Below are 18864 nucleotides of genomic sequence, written 5' to 3' on the forward strand. Positions count from 1 at the left end.
GAAGAATTTCCATTAGGAATAGCCAAACAATCAAGTTTCTTCGCCAATCCCAGTTCCACAGTTATTTATTTAGCCTTAATATTGATCAAAGATGAACCCATGGGCCACACAATATCAACACATAGGTAAGTAACATACAGGTAACGTCTGCACTTGTTTAGGCTACATTGACATTGAATGATGGTCAAATTAATCACTGCATTGATCTGGGTGTCCCGTTCCTGCAATTTACCTCAGAGTGACAATTTTACAGATTGAGGGACAAGAAAGATACGACATCATTATCACATCCAATTAGCATCGAATAAACAACTGCCCACCAATCAGACACATAAACATCCATGAAATTACGTTTTTTTTATCGTCTGTTTCTGAGGATATAACGTAACATTGATACAGCGCAACACAGGCCCATTTCCATTGATCTAGTAGGCTATAGGTTTTAAGATACATTAATACCAAACATCGGTGTACATGTGTAACTCTTTTATTGTCAAATCCTTGCTTTTAGCACTGTTATACATTAATACCAAACATCGGTGTACATGTGTAACTCTTTTATTGTCAAATCCTTGCTTTTAGCACTGTTAGCTCCAAAGACGCCGGCTTTTACAGCCTCCAACCTCAAACTGTGGCGCTGTCGATGACGTTTACTGTTTTGACGACGCTCATTGGAGGGATGGACCGCGGCCTGGAAGGCTGCAGCCTAGTAGTCGACGTTCGAGGCAAAAGCGCGGGCCTGTTGAGGGCCCGGCCCCTCTTTTTGGTCTCCTTTGTGTCAGCAGTGGGTAAGGTGGATGGTGTGCAGTTTGATTCTTTTGTTCGTTTTGAGTTATTTATGTGCTTTTGTGTTTGGTATTGCCTTATTTGATTTTGTTGTAGATATAGAGTGGTTTGCTTTAAGAAGAGCTATTTGTAGTGGTTAATTGAGTGCCAGCATTGAGCCAGAAAGGCCTTAAGCCCTGGCCTCCTTCTATAGGTTATTTTGTGTGTGTTTTCATCTTGTTTGCTTTGTGTTAGTTCTGTTTGTTTGTCCGTGCTAGGGCGGCCGACCTGTGCTACACACCTTCTGCCTTCCCCAAGTGGCTCAGCCCGAGGTCCAGTAGTGTAGTCCCTGCTGCATGGTGGTTTGTTGTGGCCTTTGCCTTTTTAATTAGTGTAAACTTAATAAAGTAATGATGTATTCTAAATGGTTTTAATGTTAATGTTAATATTAATGAACTTTACCAGGACTGGGGACTGCAGGCTGTAGCCACTGTGTGTACACCTACTACTGGGCCTTTGTGTGACATTTGATGCGTGGGTAGCTATCAGTAGGCATTGAGTGCTATGTATGAATTTAGTGTGTAGTGTTTGTAGTGGTGTAATGTGTGAACCTAAAATATTTATGCACTTTGAACTTTATTGCAGTTTTGCACTCTCCACTCTCCAGTGTTTTGCATCCATTTCTGGTTCAGCGAGGTGAGGTCAATTTCACATGACTTCTTGATGGGCCTCCCATGCAATGAGCTCCAGGTACAAGTGACAAAAGTTTTATAAATGTATCACAGCCCTAGTGTGTGCAGCAAAGCAAGGGCTGAATCAATCAAGCTAGAAATATATTATATTAACAGTGCAATGCATCAAAGCAGCCATTTGGTCTGACATCCACAGGTCTTGCAAGAGGATGTCACAGAATTCCTTTAAGCGTAGTTGGAATCCTATGACCACTTGTCGGTTCTTCAGCTTTTGAGAGACATACTGACAGAAGCACACGCCACCTTCCAAGTGGCCATTTGAGCTGGAAATGTCGAAGGGGAAGTGCCTTTTGGCTAAACAGCAGGCATATCCTGAAGAGAAGTGGAGCAAGGCCCTTTGGAACATCTCCTCAGCAAGGGCTGACTGATAAGTCTCATTGAACATGAGCTTGCATCCATCCAAAGATACATACACGAGGTACAGTTTGGTTCGTGACTGACAGCCTATTAGAATCTTCTCATCAGAAAGAGCAACATTAGCTTGGCCAGTGCACTTCTGCATTTCATGCGTTAAATACTTATCACTGTCTATGTGCAACAAACAAAGTCTATAGATAAAAGCCAATTGAGCGGAAATGTAAATTGCTGCTGATGGACCATATTCTCCAATACAAATAGCTATTGGGAAGCCTAAACATAAAATAAATGCTATTCCAATAAAATATAACAATAGCCTAAAGCCCAAAGACCGGACCCAGACCTTTGTTTGAGAGACACTGTTAACCATCCTGATAGCTGCAATGTACCTCTCCTCATTCTGCACCACTAAGCGCAGCTGCTCTGGAACTCCTTGGTCACTGAACACACCTGCCTCCCACCTGTGAAGGCCCTCCTCATTCACAGATGTGAGAGGCGGCAGAGCTTTGCCATTGTAGACCGAGGGTGGCTGGAAAGGCACCACACTAGAACCTTGCAGCTGGTGATTGGGGGTGCAGAGTACTTTTAACAGTTTACTGTGGAACTCTGGGTCTTTGGCGTCCAGGTATGTTATGTGGCAGAGGTAGATAGGGATGGTGATGTCAGGTTCCAGTAGCACTGGAACCAAAGGCTTGCACTCCAGACAGTCTCGAAACAGGGACAGGTTGGCCTCCAGCAGACACCAGCGACTCCTCACAAAGTCCTGACTGAGGACAAGGAGCACTTTCTGACTTTTCTGAATGCAGTTTGTCATGTTGTCCAGGATGCTGCAGCCTGGAATAAAGTCTCTCTCATGGTAGCAGGTCAGTAGACCACACTGAGATGATTCCAGCCAGGTGATGAGGCTTTGTGTCCATTGTGAATCACAGCTGCTGTAGCTGATAAAGACATGAAAGCTATCTTTATCTCTCAGCTCAGGGGGGGAAGGAGGGTTGTCCAAAGCACAGAGTGGAGTGATTAAGTCAACTTCCCAATTTGAGGACACATCCATCCTGAAATAAAACAACACAGTTTCAGTTATTTACAGTACATTCTTTGATACTAATGATACTGGCCATATCTGTTTTAGATTCTATGCAATAATTTACCACAGGCCAGGGGCTGGATTCACAAAAAAAATCTTAAGATAAATCTTAAATAGATTTCTAAAAAAAACAACAAAAATATTGCTATTCACCAATATTTTCTTAAGGACTGTCGCATTTCTTAGGAACATTGGCATAGTTGAATAACGGCAGTTCAGTATGCAAAATAAACATACAGGTTCCAACTTCCCCATTTGAGGACACATCCATCCTGAAATAAAACAACCCAGTTTCAGTTCATTATTATTTATTTACATTCCTTAATACTAGTGATACTGGTCATATCTGTTTTAGAGCGCTTTCACACCTGGCTATTTGAATCAAAACGTGGAGCGTTTCCCTCAAATATCGGTTTGATTATGTGGAAGCAGCAATCGTACTCTTTTTCGGTACAAAACAAACGGACCGAGACCGCTTGAAGGAGGTGGTCTCGGCTCGTTTTCAATCAAACTCTAGAGCGGTTCGTTTGCAGTGAGAAAACAATCAGCCCGTTGTAGCGGAACAACTCGCTGGTGCTTACATTTTTGTAGGCCTACACGTTAGGCTACAAGTTTATTCCACTTTGAACAGAGCTACAGTATATAGGCTATCTAGCTAGTAGTAGGGGGGGGCTACACTGTATGTGTCTAATTTGGGGGCTTGTGGGATTTGCATGTTACTTTTTGGAGAGTATTATATCTTTGTTCTAGGGGTTCTTAAGAGTAACAAAAAAACATGTCTCCATTTTTTTTAAGGTTTTAAAGGACCCAAATCAAAGGTCAAATTCAGAAAAGGTCAAATTTGGTGTTTTACCTCACATTGCTGGGATTATAGCATAGGGTTTGGTGCCAAAAAGCAAAGATATTCTACAAGGTAGTATGCAAAAGTGGACCACATAAACAATACAACATTATAAAACATTTTTAGGCTGATGATTGATCTCTTTAACAAGAAATTGTGCCTAAAATGCTTAAAATTGTCCGCTTAAAAAAATAATACTTCAATATCAATACTATCAATTCATGCCTATTAGTGTGCTTGAGTGTAGGCCTAGCCTGCTCTGCCAGTTCTTGTCTACACCCATTCAGAGCACAAAGTGCAGAGATCTCTGTTAAATCAAGTTTAATAGACTTTTACATAGCTAGTACCACCTGAAGTCTGTAAGGGCCTTCCGTAAGTGTGAAGAAAAGAAAGGGTAATAGGATCAGATAGACAAACAGGTGAGTGTGTGTGTGTGTGTGTGTGTGTAAGAGAGAGAAAGAGAAAGAGAGACACTAGCAGTGACAGTTGGCTGTTGATAGCTGGCAGTTATAGAATTTAGAATATCGAATAACCTGAAGCACACAGTGCTCTGTTCTTCATGGTTGGTGATATTAGTGACCTACATTTGAGCAAGCACATTTTCATAGTTCATGGTGGCACAGTCTAGGTTATATTCAGAGGTGTGTCTTTCTGTCAGTCAGGTGATGGCACACATATTCTCTACAGCAAAAGAAACAGATTTTGGGCTATATATCCAGTGGCAGATATGTGTGGACTGGTGAATGACCCATCATTAGAGACATATGCCAAATTTCTTGTTTTTGTCCATGAGAGATTATGGAGATTGTGATCACAGATCAGCCAACGATTACAACGTTACAGTGCAGTTATTTTATAAACAGAACAAAGCAGTTTGGCACAGGAACTACTATACATCCACCTGTAACAATGATCATCTGCAGCAAGCTAAGATTTGCTACAAGAAATCATGTAAAGCAGGCAGGACTCAGTGTCTTCAGAAAAGACGTGGTAGATCATCTTCTGAACCTGCAGCAACACCTGCAACTCCACCATTTAGAGGGACCTTGAACACTTGTTCAGCAGCAGCTGCTGCCAGCATAGATAAGTGCTTCTTCTGTCAGAAGCAGACAAAAGAGCATCTTCATGAGGTGTCCTCTTTCAATGCAGGCAACCAACCAAGAGATATAAGTAATATTTTGAAGTCAAGGACTTTTAACAGCCAGTATAAAGATGCTAGGATAGGGGAAATATGTTCATATTTTGTGTGTGTGTGTGAGCAGTTGCATTTTGTATAAGCTGTAAGCTCTTTAGACAGGTATTATTACAGCCAGTGTATAGAGCATTGCAATAATCTGCATGGATTAATTTTTCGGCATCTGGTAAAGATAAGGACTTCCTTATCTTTGAGATGTTCCTTAAATGGTAAAATGAAGTTTTGGTGATCTGTTTTATGTGATTATTTAGTGCTAGGTCCTGGTCAATTATAACTCCTAGGTTTTTAACACTTGTGGATGAGGTCAGTGGAAGATCACTATGTAGCCAGTGATGTGGATATGATATCCTAAAACCATGACTTCTGTTTTATCTGAGTTCAAAAGCAGGAAATTATTCGTCATCCATGTCTTTATATCTTTTATACATGTGTCAAGTTTGGCTAACAGGGTTGATTCATCAGGTTTTATGGAGAGGTATAGTTGTGTATCATCTGCATAAGAATAATAAAAACAACAAGGACCCCAGTACTGAGCCTTGAGGCACTCCATATTTTACCATAGTCTGGGTAGATGGTTTATTATGGACCTGTACAAATTGTTGACGGTTAGAAAGGTATGATCTAAACCAAGCGAGTGCTGAGTCTTTGATGCCTATCAAATTTTCAAGCCAAATTTTCAAGCCAAATTTTCGAGCTGTACCCCTCAAAATCCACTTTTCTCAGGATATAATTTTTTTTCAAGTAATTTGAATATTGTATTCGAAAGGGGAGGCAAATACAATACACTTGGTTGAGTATTGTATTTTTTAAAGTCACTTAATTGTTCTAAAAAGCCTTTCAAACGTGTCATTGACGTCATTCATTAGCACAATGCTAGCGTGTTATGGGCAACAACGACCCAACCTGTAAGAAAACGAAAGGACATGACTCCAGGATTATTTCACTTTTGATTGATAATCCATATCCATTTTGCAAATTAAATAAAATAAAATCTGAGGGTTTCAGTTAAATAGGTGAAAACAATAAATTTAGCCATGTAGCTCCATAGGACCCCATGTATTTTGAACGTGATCGCCATCTAGGTGAACTCTGGTGAACTGCAGCCAAATTCGGTTTGTATGGGATTAATAGAGAGTGGGGAGGCTCTCCGTAGACTGGCTCTGGGTCTAGTAGACTAGTTGTAAATTTTGATGAGGAAATTGTGGAAGTGAGGTCTAATATGTTGTGTATATGTAAATGAATTAAATGTTGTTCGAGGTCTCATCTGTGATTCTGTTATGTTTTCGCTATCTTTCAGCAATGGAGTATGTATTTGGCGAAACTGATCTTATCTATAATTGTTTGACATACAATCATAATACTGACATACAATGCTTTCAACATACTGTTGAAAATTACTGTTTTGTGAACTTTATTCAACATTGCTAGTGATTTAGGCAAAATTTATGGTGTTAATTACAGTGAAATATACAATTTTAGAAAAATAAAGTTGAAACAGGTAAAAAAAATGGAGACATCATTTTTCTCCATGTTCAATGACCTCTAAAGATAGTCCAACCACTCTCCAAAAATTAACATTTCAAACCCACAGAAACCACATAGGCCCCCTGACTATAGCCTATGTTTTGAATTTCAAGCGAATGTCTGATGTCTGAACGGGTCCTGATCTGGCTGAGAAATGCACAGCTTACTGACTATGAAGGCATCGAGTCTCTTGAGATGGCCTTTTATATCACCATTAGCTTGACTTATCTCAACAGTATGCTGGATCCTGTGCTCTACTATTTCTCTAGTCCCCCTTTTCAAAAGACCCTCAATGAGATGGAGGCTAACTTTACCGGTATTACGTGCGAAAACGGGAGAGAGTGTGGGAAGCTACACTTGGACATGCACACGCACACACACACACACACACACACACACACACACACACACACACACACAAAGCTCTTAATAGCCTATGTTAAATGTGGGGTTAGGTGACTGCGGGATAGTATCTTCAGCTGTCAAATGTCACCAATCAGGGAACAGTTTTAATCACGCGTTTGTTTGTAGACCAACGTTTAATCTCACGTGGGTTTGTTATAGGCCTATCATTTGTTCCGATATAAATGCTGCCATGTGAACACAAACAAACCCAGGGGACAATGGAGAAAAACTGTATCGATTCAGCCTGTGATTCGGAACACAATAGGTATGAAAGCGCCTTTAGATTCTATGCAACAATTTGCCACAGGCCAGGGGCCGGATTCACAAAAAAAATCTTAAGATAAATCTTATAATAATAATAATAATAATAATAATATTAATAGGGCCCTTATAATACAATTATTAATAATAATAAAAAAAGAAACAACTCCATTTACATAAAGCATTTGAAAAGTACAATAGTGTTCAAGCAGCCTTCTTATTACTGCAACAGGATATAGTAGAAATATAGTGTTTAATGTGAATGGAGAGCTCTATGAAATAGGGCAGGCTTTTTATTTTGGAATTTGGACTTATGGATGTCAAATTTGTCAAAATTAAAATTAGGTTGATTAAGTTAAACTGAGAGGTGAGATTGGTGTCATAGTTAAAGGGGAAATCCGGCCATTTTTTAACTCCAAAATCATTTCCCTTAGGGTCACCCCATGTTGGGGTAAGCAAAAAACCAGACAAAAATTAATTCTATCAAACCAGAGATCTGCCCTGGCTGCAGCGCTTCGAAATCAGCTAAAGCTAAATGGGAGCAAGCATTTGGAACCTCTAAACACACTCAGAAAACCATTCCAATATATAACATCATGTGATCATATCTTTCTTGAAAAATAAATAAATATGCAAAACACTATGTACAATGTAAAAGTAGTCTAGTTAAATTAGACTGCATATTGTATTATAACTAATACTAAATACTATACTAAATTGTCCTAATGTGGGACACCTAAGATACAGTGGGTGTGGCTCTTCTCCAAACTAGTGAATGTCAGTGAAAATATGGGAAAGCCAAAGCTGTATGGGTCCTGTGATCAAATTTGGATGTGGATTTAATGTGTTGCCCTCACATTGTAACCTAATATAGCCTACAACAGATGTCCAAAATGTTAAAAATTTCCCACATTAGGGCAATCCACCATGGTTGGGGAGCCAACTGTTCTTCTGAGGATAGCCTACTCATTGTGAAATGTTTGAGAACTACTGGCCTACATCTTTAAAATCATGCTCTCAATCAACTCGAGTAGGTAGCAACGATTGTCTTCATTTTTTCTTTTTTTCCCCATACCGACAGTAGCCTAGGCCTACTCGGTGACATAGACGAGAAATAGAGATCTGTGAAAAACTGCCAGACTTTTTTCTTTTAAAACATTTAAAGCATACTGCCGTATTTCCCTTAACATTGTATATACATTGAAACTGAAACAGAAATAGTCTAGCCTATTCAATCTTGACCAGCACACTACCACTTCAGTGTAGAGGAATTTGCCTAACACAGTCAAGGATGTGAAACAACAGACTTCAGCTGAGAGAGACAAAGCAAATAGAGACAATAAACACCATCGAGTTGATATCCATGCCCATACCTGATATTATGATATCCATGCCCATACCTGATTTATTAGCTTTTAACATCAAGCTGTCAGGTAATAAATAGTGAAATCTCAGAATACATTCATTGCATTTCTTGGTACAGCTCCTCAGTAGCCCATGGATTTCACTTCAAGGAAGTGGCATATGGACAACCGGTGTTACCAGATATACGGTTTCTGAGATTCTGAGTTTCCATGGGTGGAGTTTAGCGTGAATTCCTACATGTTTTGATCTTGTGTAGCCTATACAGGCTAGCCTAACAGCCTATCAAATTGTCATTACTTTCATTTAGCCCTATTTAAATAGGCTATTTAACACTTATAGATGTAATGTCAGTGGGACATCATGGTTGATGTCTTTAAAGTGTCATTACATTATCTGTTTTTTGAGTGTGATGTTCCAAATGAGTTACTTGTGCTGCATTACAATGCAGTCCACTACCTCAGTAGCCTATTGCTATAATCATGTTACCTCTGTTGCCAACAGATCTGGGGGCTTTATGGACGGATTATGGACTTTCGGACCCCTGGGCCCTGTCGCATATGTGTGTGTGTGTGTGTGTGTGTGTGTGTGTGTGTGTGTGTGGGGGGGCTTTGGGGATTTGGGAAAAATGTTTTATTATAGTGGATGGAATCCACTATCTTGAAATCTCCTGGCTTCTTCTTCATTATAACCTTTTCTTTTTACCTTTTCAAGAATTAATGCGACTCTAACCGCTTAACGTACAGACATGTTGAAATAACCGTTCTGAAGGTCTGGAGTGGGGCAAGAGAGTTATTATTTCAGATTTTTTATAAAGTTTATACTTTTTGAGAAATAGGGGATTAAAAATGTTAAAAAGCTCAATTTTCCCCCTTAGACTTCAAAGGCTGTGATGTCATAATGGCCTAAAGGCAGCTGCGCTTGTTAAGCTCCCAGAGTAGTTCCCGGGCTAATTAGAACACTGGCACAGGTGTCACCTGTGAAATCAACTGTCTCAGCTTCTAATGCATACAATCTGGTGCTCCCTAAAACTACACATCCTGTTTAAGTGTTTCCTGTGTGTCAAAATAAAAGTCACAGCCATATCTCATGCTTTGCACATTATATCTCCAGAACGGTTTGACGCATGTGCTTCAAATTTGGTACAAGTGTTTGTATGACTCAAAGATGAAGTGAGTTGATGTTGGAGGTCAAAGGTCAATGGTCAAGTCAATGAACACACTGAGTGCGATATCTCAAGAATGCCTTGACATACATGCCTGAAATTTGGTATGAGTATTTGTATGGATTCAAAGATGAAGTGAATTGATGTTGGAGGTCAAAGGTCAAGTGTTATATCTCAAGAACGCCTTGACACACAAGGTCTTTTGGTACGAGGGTTTGTATGAACTCAAAGATTAAGTGATTTAATGTTTTTTTTTCAGGAATTTCCCCACCAACTTTAGCAGCTTTCCATCCACTATTGTAATTCATTTGGCATTACATTCTAGTTTGCACAATGTGATTTCCTGTATTCTGGGGCATTTTGGGGATGGCCAATATATATATAATACTTTAATTCAATCAGATTCATAGCCTACATCCTGATTTGTTGATATTGAGGCAATGAGCATGCAAAGGCTTGGGCTTCAGGGCCCCTGGGCCTGGGCCCAGTAGGCCTGTGCAGTAATCCATCCCTGGGGGGCTTGGTAGGAATGAAACTTTACAATCATGTTGTTATTGTGCCATTAGGGAGGCAAGGCATCAATATGGGCCTTGCACTTATATTGGTTATGTTCAAAAAGGTCATAACTGCATTAACTCACTATGCTTTATTACCTTACAAGCACTGTCTAGCTTTACATGGATGATGCCTACAGAAATCCTTCAGATACACAAGATGAATGGGTTAATGTTATTAATGTGGGGTATGGTCATATAGAATCTGTTTATTCAAAATGTAATGGTTACAAATGCAATTAAGTAGTACTTTACAAGAACCTGTGTGTGTGTGTGTGTGTGTGTGTGTGTGTGGGGGGTTAACTGTAAAGTTCATAAAGGACCCCTGAAGAGTTTTTTTTATCTTAAAATAAGGCCCATAAATTCTTGATGGGGTGAATGGCATAGCAGGTCTTATTGCTTGCAAAAAAAAAGCCTTTGAAAGTTACTGTTCAGGTAGGAACAGAGAGACAGACAAAACATTATGTTGCTTTCTTATTGTAGCTTATATTTTGAAGATGACAAGTTGCTTAGTTGCCTGCTATGAAAATATGTTAACTTAGTTAGCAACTATGGTTTTGGGAAACGCGGCCCAGGCTCATATCATGCTGTTTTATATGCATATGCCTATGAATTTACATTTTCGACCAAATCTGCTGTTATGTTCTATTCCCTATGAATATTAGGCTGACTTGACCAGACTCCCTCTTACAATGTCAAATTAAAATTAAAAAGAATAAACTGCTAAACAATAGATATACAGGATACCCCATTTCTGCCATTTGAAGGCTGATTACCCAAACGTTATTTTTTATATCCTAATCCTTGCATACAATACTCTGTGGGTACTTTGGTATGATACTATTGTTGTTTTTACAACTTTGAGTTAATACTGATGTCAAGCCAATGTTTCCTGTCTTGAAGATACAATGTGATTGCTGCCAGGGCTGGTCCTACCACTGAATGTGTAAATTGGCCCGACACTGAAGGACAGTTTGTTTGCATTTGCTGTAAATAACTAGTACAATAAGTTGTTTTCACAACTTTCTGTGTGTTTAGTTATGTGAAGTAATTCCTATATATTATGTCTCAGAATAACATAGCCTAGGCTACTCTGTCTTTAAAAATTAGAATTAATTCTTGAGATATGAGCCAAAATGCAAAACTGATAATTATAGTTCCACCTGCACTGCAGTATCTCCGGTTTAGGGGTCTGAGTAGCGAGGGGTCTCTGGAACCACATTATGAATGTTCAAGTTCCTGGGCCAGGCCTTACGGTTTTTGCTCCACACCTTTTGGGGGAGAAAGATTGGAACCATAATAATAATCTGAACAAACACAATATGGTTCCCGCAGTTTCGCTGCTTCGACCCCTTATAATATGAACAAGTAAAAACACTATGGGTGCTTTTCTGCTTGGCCCCTAATAAATAGATTGTAGTAGCATAGGAAAAAATCGTTCAGACCTACACTCCATTTCAGGAGGTGGCGGTAATGTACCAATCGTCGTTTGAATGAAGGAGAAGAATAACAACAAAACTACAGGCGCAATGTATGACGGGAAATCATGTTTGACGTATGGCGGGAATTTCTTTAATATCATCATAGGTGAACATTGAAAATCTCAAATACGTTTAATTTCTTAGTTAGCAATGGCGTGAACAAGCTCATTTCAGGCACTGTTTATCATTGTTGTGTTAATTTGCGATAAGCACAATAGTATCGTTAACTGGCAGGCCTAGCTACTTTGGATTGTTTATCGTGAGCATGTTAACTAACGTTAGTGGCAGTAAGTTAACTGCTAGCAGCTAACTCATTCACAGTAAACGTTAGCTAGCACTGCGAGCTGTCAATTTGCTAACTTTACGTAGAGTTGTCCCGGCTACTTTCAGTTGGAAATACATTAATTCTGCAGCGGGAATTGATTCCGGAGAACAACTATCGCAATGTGGAACAAAGTGGAACTTCTAATCAATGATGATACAAACACTGTTCGTTTGGGAAATGGCTCAGTGCAACTTGGTGACGGCGCTTTGTACCAAGTTGACACATTGGTAAAACTGTCCCCATCAGAAAACGTAAGTTGTTCTGTGTAAATTGTTGTGAATTGAAGATGTTTAGAAACACAAACGTATCATGCCACAGTTAGCTGACTAGTATTATTTCTCAGTATACTCCTTTCCACCCCCTTGCAGGCTGTGTCCAATCCAAAACTATGTGGCTCTATGACTTCCACCAGCTGCATCGTCGTCTGTGACACATCTGTGGTCCTGTTTGATTCAAGTTTTCAAACCGTGTTACTCCATCTGTACTTTGGTAAAGTTCTGCAATAATCGCCACTTTTCATGTTGCCAATGAGGTCTGAGATGCTGCTTTATAATAATAATTTTGTGGATCTGTAGGTCTGGTTGTTCAGTCCTACTCAGCTTTCACTGGTTTCATCGTTTTTGTTTATCGGTTTACCCCAGTGGTTCTCAAAGTGGATTCCGATGACCCTTGGGGGTCCACAACCCATAGCCAAGTGGTCCGCAAAATAATTTGCTTTCAATTATGAAGTTGTGGTTTATCATTTAAAAAAATCATATGTATAGATGACCCTTTTTATGAATAAAACAAGTAACTTGTGTCTCTTTGCTCCCACCCACATTAACATCTTGAATCACTTAACAAAGAACCGTTCCCACTGCTGCTTAGATGGTATGTTTGCCAAATAGCTAGCTGATGAAAGTGGAGAAATGTTTGAGTCAGATCATGTTGTCAAGTGATGCAAAATCTAAAGTTGACACATCAAGTTACACAATTGCCAGAAAACATGATGGTGAACCTGGTCACAATATCAGAGAATACAAATGGCATATGCTTAATTTTTACGATTATGAGGGGGTCCTCATAATATATTTTATTATGAGGACCCCCACAGGGGGTCCTTGGAACCAAGAAAAATTGAGAACCCCTGGTTTACCCTTCTTACAAAAGGCTTGTAACATCAAATTGGTATTTGTTTTCAGACACGTCGGTAGATGCTGTATGCTCAGAGGGCAGTTTTTTGCTGGTTGGCGAGAGAAATGGAAATCTCCATCTCATTTATGTTCCTCAACAAAAGATTGTCATGACAAAGGCAAGAATCAAGCATTTCATTTATTATGAATACAAACATATATTTGTAGAAATGTAGGCTAAGCATGAACAAGGCTATTGTTGGACAGTACAATAGCCTATTGGGCTACTCTGTGGAGTAACCGAATCGATCAGGAGGCTGTCATGCTGTTGCTATTTTAACAGGCGTTGCAGCAGTCTCCTTCCAATGGTGAGGAGTCTACCTATAAGAGTCTCATTCTTCAAGAGATCTCTGATTCCCCAGGTGTGTTACCATTTTACAGCCAGGTTAATTATGTGATGAACAGCCTATTGGGTCAACCACTCCCAGAAATGAGTAGGTGGTTGAGAGATGAGGGGTAGTTTTATTGCACCTGGTAAAATGTCATGGTTGATCATCTTTATAAGAATGTGGTTTCTGCTTTTAGTGTCTGTGCAGTATGTGAGAATTAATTTTAACACACACAATCATCTGTTGAACAGGGACGTTCCTACTCATCCTCTCTGTTCAGGATGGAGTCTTGGTCATGTCTGGCCTTGACTTGGGAAAGGCCCAGAAAGGTATGCAAACTTAATGCGCCATTGGAACCAGGGCAGAAGAGTTTCATTTTCCATCCATCAAGTATAATTGTAAAACTTTTGCTTTTTTTTTCTATTTGTAGCCATTGACAACATGGACATTAAGACCCTGAATGAGGTACCCCCTACACACACACACACACACACACACACGTATTCATCTGTGTATTGTTATACCTCTTAAAGGAAAATTCTGTTTTAGCACTTTAAGGCCCTTTTCTGGTTTGTTTTGGTTGAACTAGAGTGGTGGACACCGAAATTTTGACGATTGGTCCTATCTCGACTTTTCTGACTCGTTTTGAATCGCCTTTGACTGCTCAGGGTGTAGTAGGCTACTCAAACATGTCCTAAAACAACCCTTAACATTTGTTAACTGTGCAACTCACCGAGTGGTTAGTGGTGTTTGTTGATGTTCCAAAACAAGTAGCGTAGCAAAATACAGTTTCTGTCGTGTTTTATTTGGCATTTTGTAAAATCTCATTGGTTTCTGTTGGAAGACTCATTGCACGTTGATATTACTGTGCCACTGTCTATGCTTCAGGTTCAAATATTGAGCGGAAGTTTTTACACGGTTGTGAGGTGTCTGAATAAATAGTTCCACAATAGGCCTAGCAAATAAGACGGCTGGAAATCATACATTGCGCCGATTTATTTGCTTTTAATAGTCAATGAACTCCACTAACCACTCGGTGAGTTGCACAGTTTTGAAAATGTTAAGGGTTGTTTTAGGACATGTTTGAGTAGCCTACAGTATGCCTGTTGGCAGCCACCCTGAGTAGTCAAAGGCGATTCAAAACGAGTCAGAAAAGTCGAGACAGGACCAATCGTCAAAATTTCGGTGTCCACCACTCTAGTTCATCCAAAACAAGCCAGAGAAGGATACAAGGATACAAGGAAGTTTATTGTCACATGCATATAATTACTGGAAGTAAGAAATGCAGTGAAATTATGTCTGGTGTCAGCCTATTTGTGCAAAGTGGGGGGGTAAAAAGTGCAGTAGAAGAGGGGTTTAGTAGATTAAGTGGCAAGGGCTGCATAAGAAAGGTGGGGGGGAGGATTGAATTGGGGGCACCAACAAGGAGCACCCAAGAGCAACAGGGGCAAGGAAAAACCTTGGGCAGATCCACGGTGTGTGTGTTGGGGGGATGACAGGGGAGATGGGATAGTGTGCTGTGTATGTGGGGAGAGGGCAGTGTGCAATATGTGTGTTAGAGAAGCTTCCTCATGAGACAATGTGCTGTGTATTGGGGGGGGGTATGTAAGTATGTATGTGCTGTAAGTATGTTGGGGATGTTGGAGAAGCTTGAGAGTGCTGAGGAGTGAATGTGTGCAAAGTCAGTATAGTGTGAGTTCAGAGTTCGGATGGCCTGGGGATATAAACTTCTCCTGAGTCTCTCAGTTCTGGCTTTGTGACTGCATAGGCGTCTTCTTGATTTCAGCGGTAGGAATAATCCATTGTTAGGATGAGAAGAGTCCTTCAGAATCTTTTGGGCTCTTAGGAGTACTCTTCTGGAATAGATATCTTGTAGAGCAGGGAGTTGAAGTGCTAAAAACCGGAATTTTCCTTTAATTATTATATTTATTAATACCATTTGAAATGCTAAATGTATAGGAGACTGCTGGAATGAGCTTTGAAATAAGTTAGTTGAAACAAACTCACAGTAGAATCATACAGTCCTATGTGTTGATAGGAAAACAGTGTCCATCTTTTTGTTTGTTTTGATTAGTACTTTTGGAAATGCATTGTTAATTTTCACACTATGGAATGGCACCATGTGGCATTTCCAAGTTGTTTTCGTTGTTGCTTTTGTGAGTTAACACATTTGATTATTTTCGAAGCTCCAGGGTCTCATCAGAATGGATTTCTGCTCCACTAAAGAGATTCATGATGGAGGCTGTACAACTGCAGTGATGGCTGACCTGGACAACAGACTGCAGCTCCTTATTGGGGTACCCCGACTCATGCACTATGCTATGGCAGTGTTTAATGCAGAGAACGTCATGTCAACAGGGTTCCCACGGGTCATGGAATTTCTGGAATGTCATGGAATTTTGGAAAGTGTATTCCAGACATGGAAAGTCAGGGAATTTTATAATTTCTGGGGAAAAGTCATGCAATATCAGGGAATTTTAGCAGTTTAAAATTCACTTGCCAAAATACATGAATACCAATAGCATATATTTCCACACAGGATTAGTGTAGTTGTGGTTAGCCCAACTTTGTTTATTCAATGCCTATTTATTAATCTCTTTTCTGAAAAAGTAAAAGATTCTTCAAAGCTACGTAGCTGCTCTGAAATCTTTGGTAGATGTATTGTACCATTCATTATATAGTAGGTCATGGAAATTCATTTTTTTGTCAGGGGAAAGTCATGGAATTTTACATTTGAATTCGAGTGGGAACCCTGTGTCAATATTTAGCCTTAATTTGGCCAGTTACTGGAGTACAGAATTATTTATCAGTGATTTCTAATCTGGTCTGGGTCCATCAGGGCAAAAATGCATGTTGCAGATTGAGGAATCCATAGTGGAGGGTGTTCTGTTGGTAGTCAGATATTATAGTCCTATGCATTTTGAATAGGTTTGTTAATTTATGGAGCTGTAAAACTGTTTTAGGGGGAAGGAGGCAATTCTTTGTCTCAGTGGGAGATGGATCAAAGTCAGTTCTCTCTGTCCTCCACCACTGCTTTGGATTCCACCTTAACACCAGGTAATTGCAGTTGTTGATGATTGCCCTGTCCCTCTTGGGATAATCTGACATAATCTGACTCCTTATTTCCCTCTCTCTATACTAGGAGTTAGGAAGATTCAATTGTTGGGTAATGTAATATATGTCTTGGATGAAAAGGTAAGATGTTTTCGCTTTCTGAAGTTGTGATTGTTACAATGGGCAAATGAATCCCATAGTGATATAAGCCAGTCTTCCTGGCAGTGCCTTGACACCTGTTCTCTTGTGTGCAGAACATGCTGAGCGTGTGGGATGTGCACTCACTGGTCATGCTATGCTGCTGGCCTGATCTTGCCATCCAAGACTTTCTTCTCATGACTGAGGGGGATTCCGCATCCATCACATCGCAAGTGTCTTTTGACTGAACATCTCTGCTGTTCTTCATCTTTTTCTGTTTTGAATGACTTCGTTTCATTGAATGACTTCAACTTGAATTGCGTGTTTCCTTTGTTCTCCAAATAACGCAGGCAAGAGAGCACGAAGATGAAAATTATTACCCTAGGCACCATAGATGATAAACAGGTGATTGGATATTTTGTCACTGTACTCAGTTTAAGCAGCTGCCTACTTAATCACAGAACCAGTAATTGCCACGTATGTCCTCCCATGTTAATTGTTTTCAGATGAGAAGGCTTATGGTGCATTCACTGCCCTGCATGGAGATTGTGTATTCTCTGGAGGTCCCTGGGGTTTGTTGCCTGGTCCAGAGTGGCATGAGCATGGTAAGAGACTAGCTAACAAAAACAACATTGTTGTTTTGTTTTACAGCTTGTTTTACAGCACGTTGGGCTCTACAGCACATACACAAGCTTTTTTTTGCCATTAATGGCTCTTAAAAACAGCAGGTTTTGTCAGTTTATTAGGAAAGTAAAATGTCAGTGGCTATGGAGATTCTAACTTTTTTTCTACTGAAGGACACAATTTATCTGTTGGAGGGGATTGTGGAACACCAAGAGAGGTTAGTGCTCAAACATTGTATGACAAGAAAATAATCTCAGCTCCGCTTTCTACAAATAGTGTCCTGTTGGAATGGAGTGTTCTGCTACTCTTACTTAAAGCAAGTGCTGGTAGGATAACAGTTTGGCATTTCATTTAACATTGTCTTGTTTGAATGCCCCAGTCCTGACGGTGGGGTGTCGGCCATAGTAATGAGATGCTTCACGGAGGCCTTACCGGAGAACAGGTACGCTCAAATAGGAATTCTTGGTGAATGCCAACATGTTTTTGTTTTCCACCATTGCACAGTATTTCCAACATTCTTTGTCATAATAGACCTGTTCTCTGTTCATGTGTTTTAAAGATTCAACAGACTCCTTTACAAACATAAGTTTGAAGAAGCTGAGCAGTTTGCCTTAACCTTTGGACTGGACGTTGAGGTGAATGGACCTATATTTTTGTACAAATGAGATGGGTCTGAATGCTGCTAATGAATGACCCTGCAACAGCATTAATATTTCATTAGATAAGATGCTTCTAAAGCTCCCTAGTGTTGTATTTGCAAGGTGGACATTTTCTTGTGTAAAATGTCTTTATTTCTGTGCTTTCCTCATACTCAGCTGGTGTACAAAGTGAGGCTTGATGCTATTGGGGGGAAACTGGCCTGTCATCCATATGGCCAGCAGGACTTGGCTAATTGGTCTGATCTAATAGAGGAGGCAAAGACCAACCTGATGAAGATTACGGTATTCATCAGTCTATTTCTACTTCCTTGTTAATTGTGGCTTCTTTGCTTGAAATAGCTCTAAAATAGCACACATTTTTCATAAATGCTGTGTTGTGCTACTGCTTAGGATGAGCAGTATGTGGTCCAGTACTGTCTGACCGCTCTGTGGCCCACCATCGATGCAGCAGAGGAGATGCTGAGCTATGCCGCAACCCGTTTCCCATCGGCGGAAATCCAAATGGCGCTCGCTAAACTGGCAACCTTCTGCAGTCTCCACGGCCCTGACAACTTTAAGTATGTTCACTTATGTATTGGTCACTGTCTGATCCCCATAGTGAATTGGTGACGGGTGTGCCATACATGCCGGTCAATGTTAAAGATTGATTTGGATGAAACATTGATTTAGATGTGTGGGGGCCTTGAGAACGGTCAGTATAGAGCTGTTGCACACACACACACACACACACACACACACACACACACACACACACACACACACACACGTCATCTCATTCTCCCTAGTCACACGTCATCTCATTCTCCCTAGTCACACG

The 18864-nt window shown here is 40.1% G+C and overlaps 2 protein-coding genes across 2 annotated transcripts in view; one reads left to right on the forward strand and one right to left on the reverse strand.

Annotated features, from left to right (window-relative positions):
- Positions 1-1590: 1590 nt before the first annotated feature.
- On the reverse strand, positions 1591-8669 carry LOC125293339. The gene is made up of 3 exons (XM_048241207.1): positions 8558-8669; positions 3112-3230; positions 1591-2926 (listed from the first exon to the last, which is right to left on the reverse strand). The coding sequence occupies exons 2-3, from the start codon at positions 3135-3137 to the stop codon at positions 1591-1593; spliced, it is 1362 nt and encodes a 453-aa protein (XP_048097164.1). The 5' UTR covers positions 3138-3230; positions 8558-8669.
- Positions 8670-11831: 3162 nt separating this feature from the next.
- The window catches only part of kntc1 (kinetochore associated 1), a 33862-nt gene continuing 26829 nt past the window's right edge, over positions 11832-18864 (forward strand). Inside the window, exons 1-17 of the mRNA XM_048242000.1 lie at positions 11832-12322; positions 12440-12560; positions 13253-13362; positions 13527-13605; positions 13824-13901; positions 14003-14037; positions 15759-15869; positions 16536-16629; positions 16715-16767; positions 16881-16993; positions 17115-17169; positions 17271-17369; positions 17562-17605; positions 17768-17830; positions 17948-18023; positions 18204-18329; positions 18438-18604. Coding sequence (XP_048097957.1) covers positions 12191-12322; positions 12440-12560; positions 13253-13362; positions 13527-13605; positions 13824-13901; positions 14003-14037; positions 15759-15869; positions 16536-16629; positions 16715-16767; positions 16881-16993; positions 17115-17169; positions 17271-17369; positions 17562-17605; positions 17768-17830; positions 17948-18023; positions 18204-18329; positions 18438-18604 — 1556 coding nt within the window. The 5' untranslated portion in view covers positions 11832-12190. The remainder of the gene's footprint in view (positions 12323-12439; positions 12561-13252; positions 13363-13526; positions 13606-13823; positions 13902-14002; positions 14038-15758; positions 15870-16535; positions 16630-16714; positions 16768-16880; positions 16994-17114; positions 17170-17270; positions 17370-17561; positions 17606-17767; positions 17831-17947; positions 18024-18203; positions 18330-18437; positions 18605-18864) is intronic.

Source organism: Alosa alosa, chromosome 4, assembly GCF_017589495.1.
Source record: "Alosa alosa isolate M-15738 ecotype Scorff River chromosome 4, AALO_Geno_1.1, whole genome shotgun sequence".
NCBI classification, from domain to species: Eukaryota; Metazoa; Chordata; class Actinopteri; order Clupeiformes; family Clupeidae; genus Alosa; species Alosa alosa.

Coding starts and splice junctions, on each gene's coding strand:
- LOC125293339 (XM_048241207.1), bottom strand. CDS start 3,137: ATGCGACAGTCCTTAAGAAAATATTG. Junction 2,927..3,111: donor CAGTCCTTAAGAAAATATTG/GTGAATAGCAAT, acceptor GTTTTATTTCAG/GATGGATGTGTCCTCAAATT.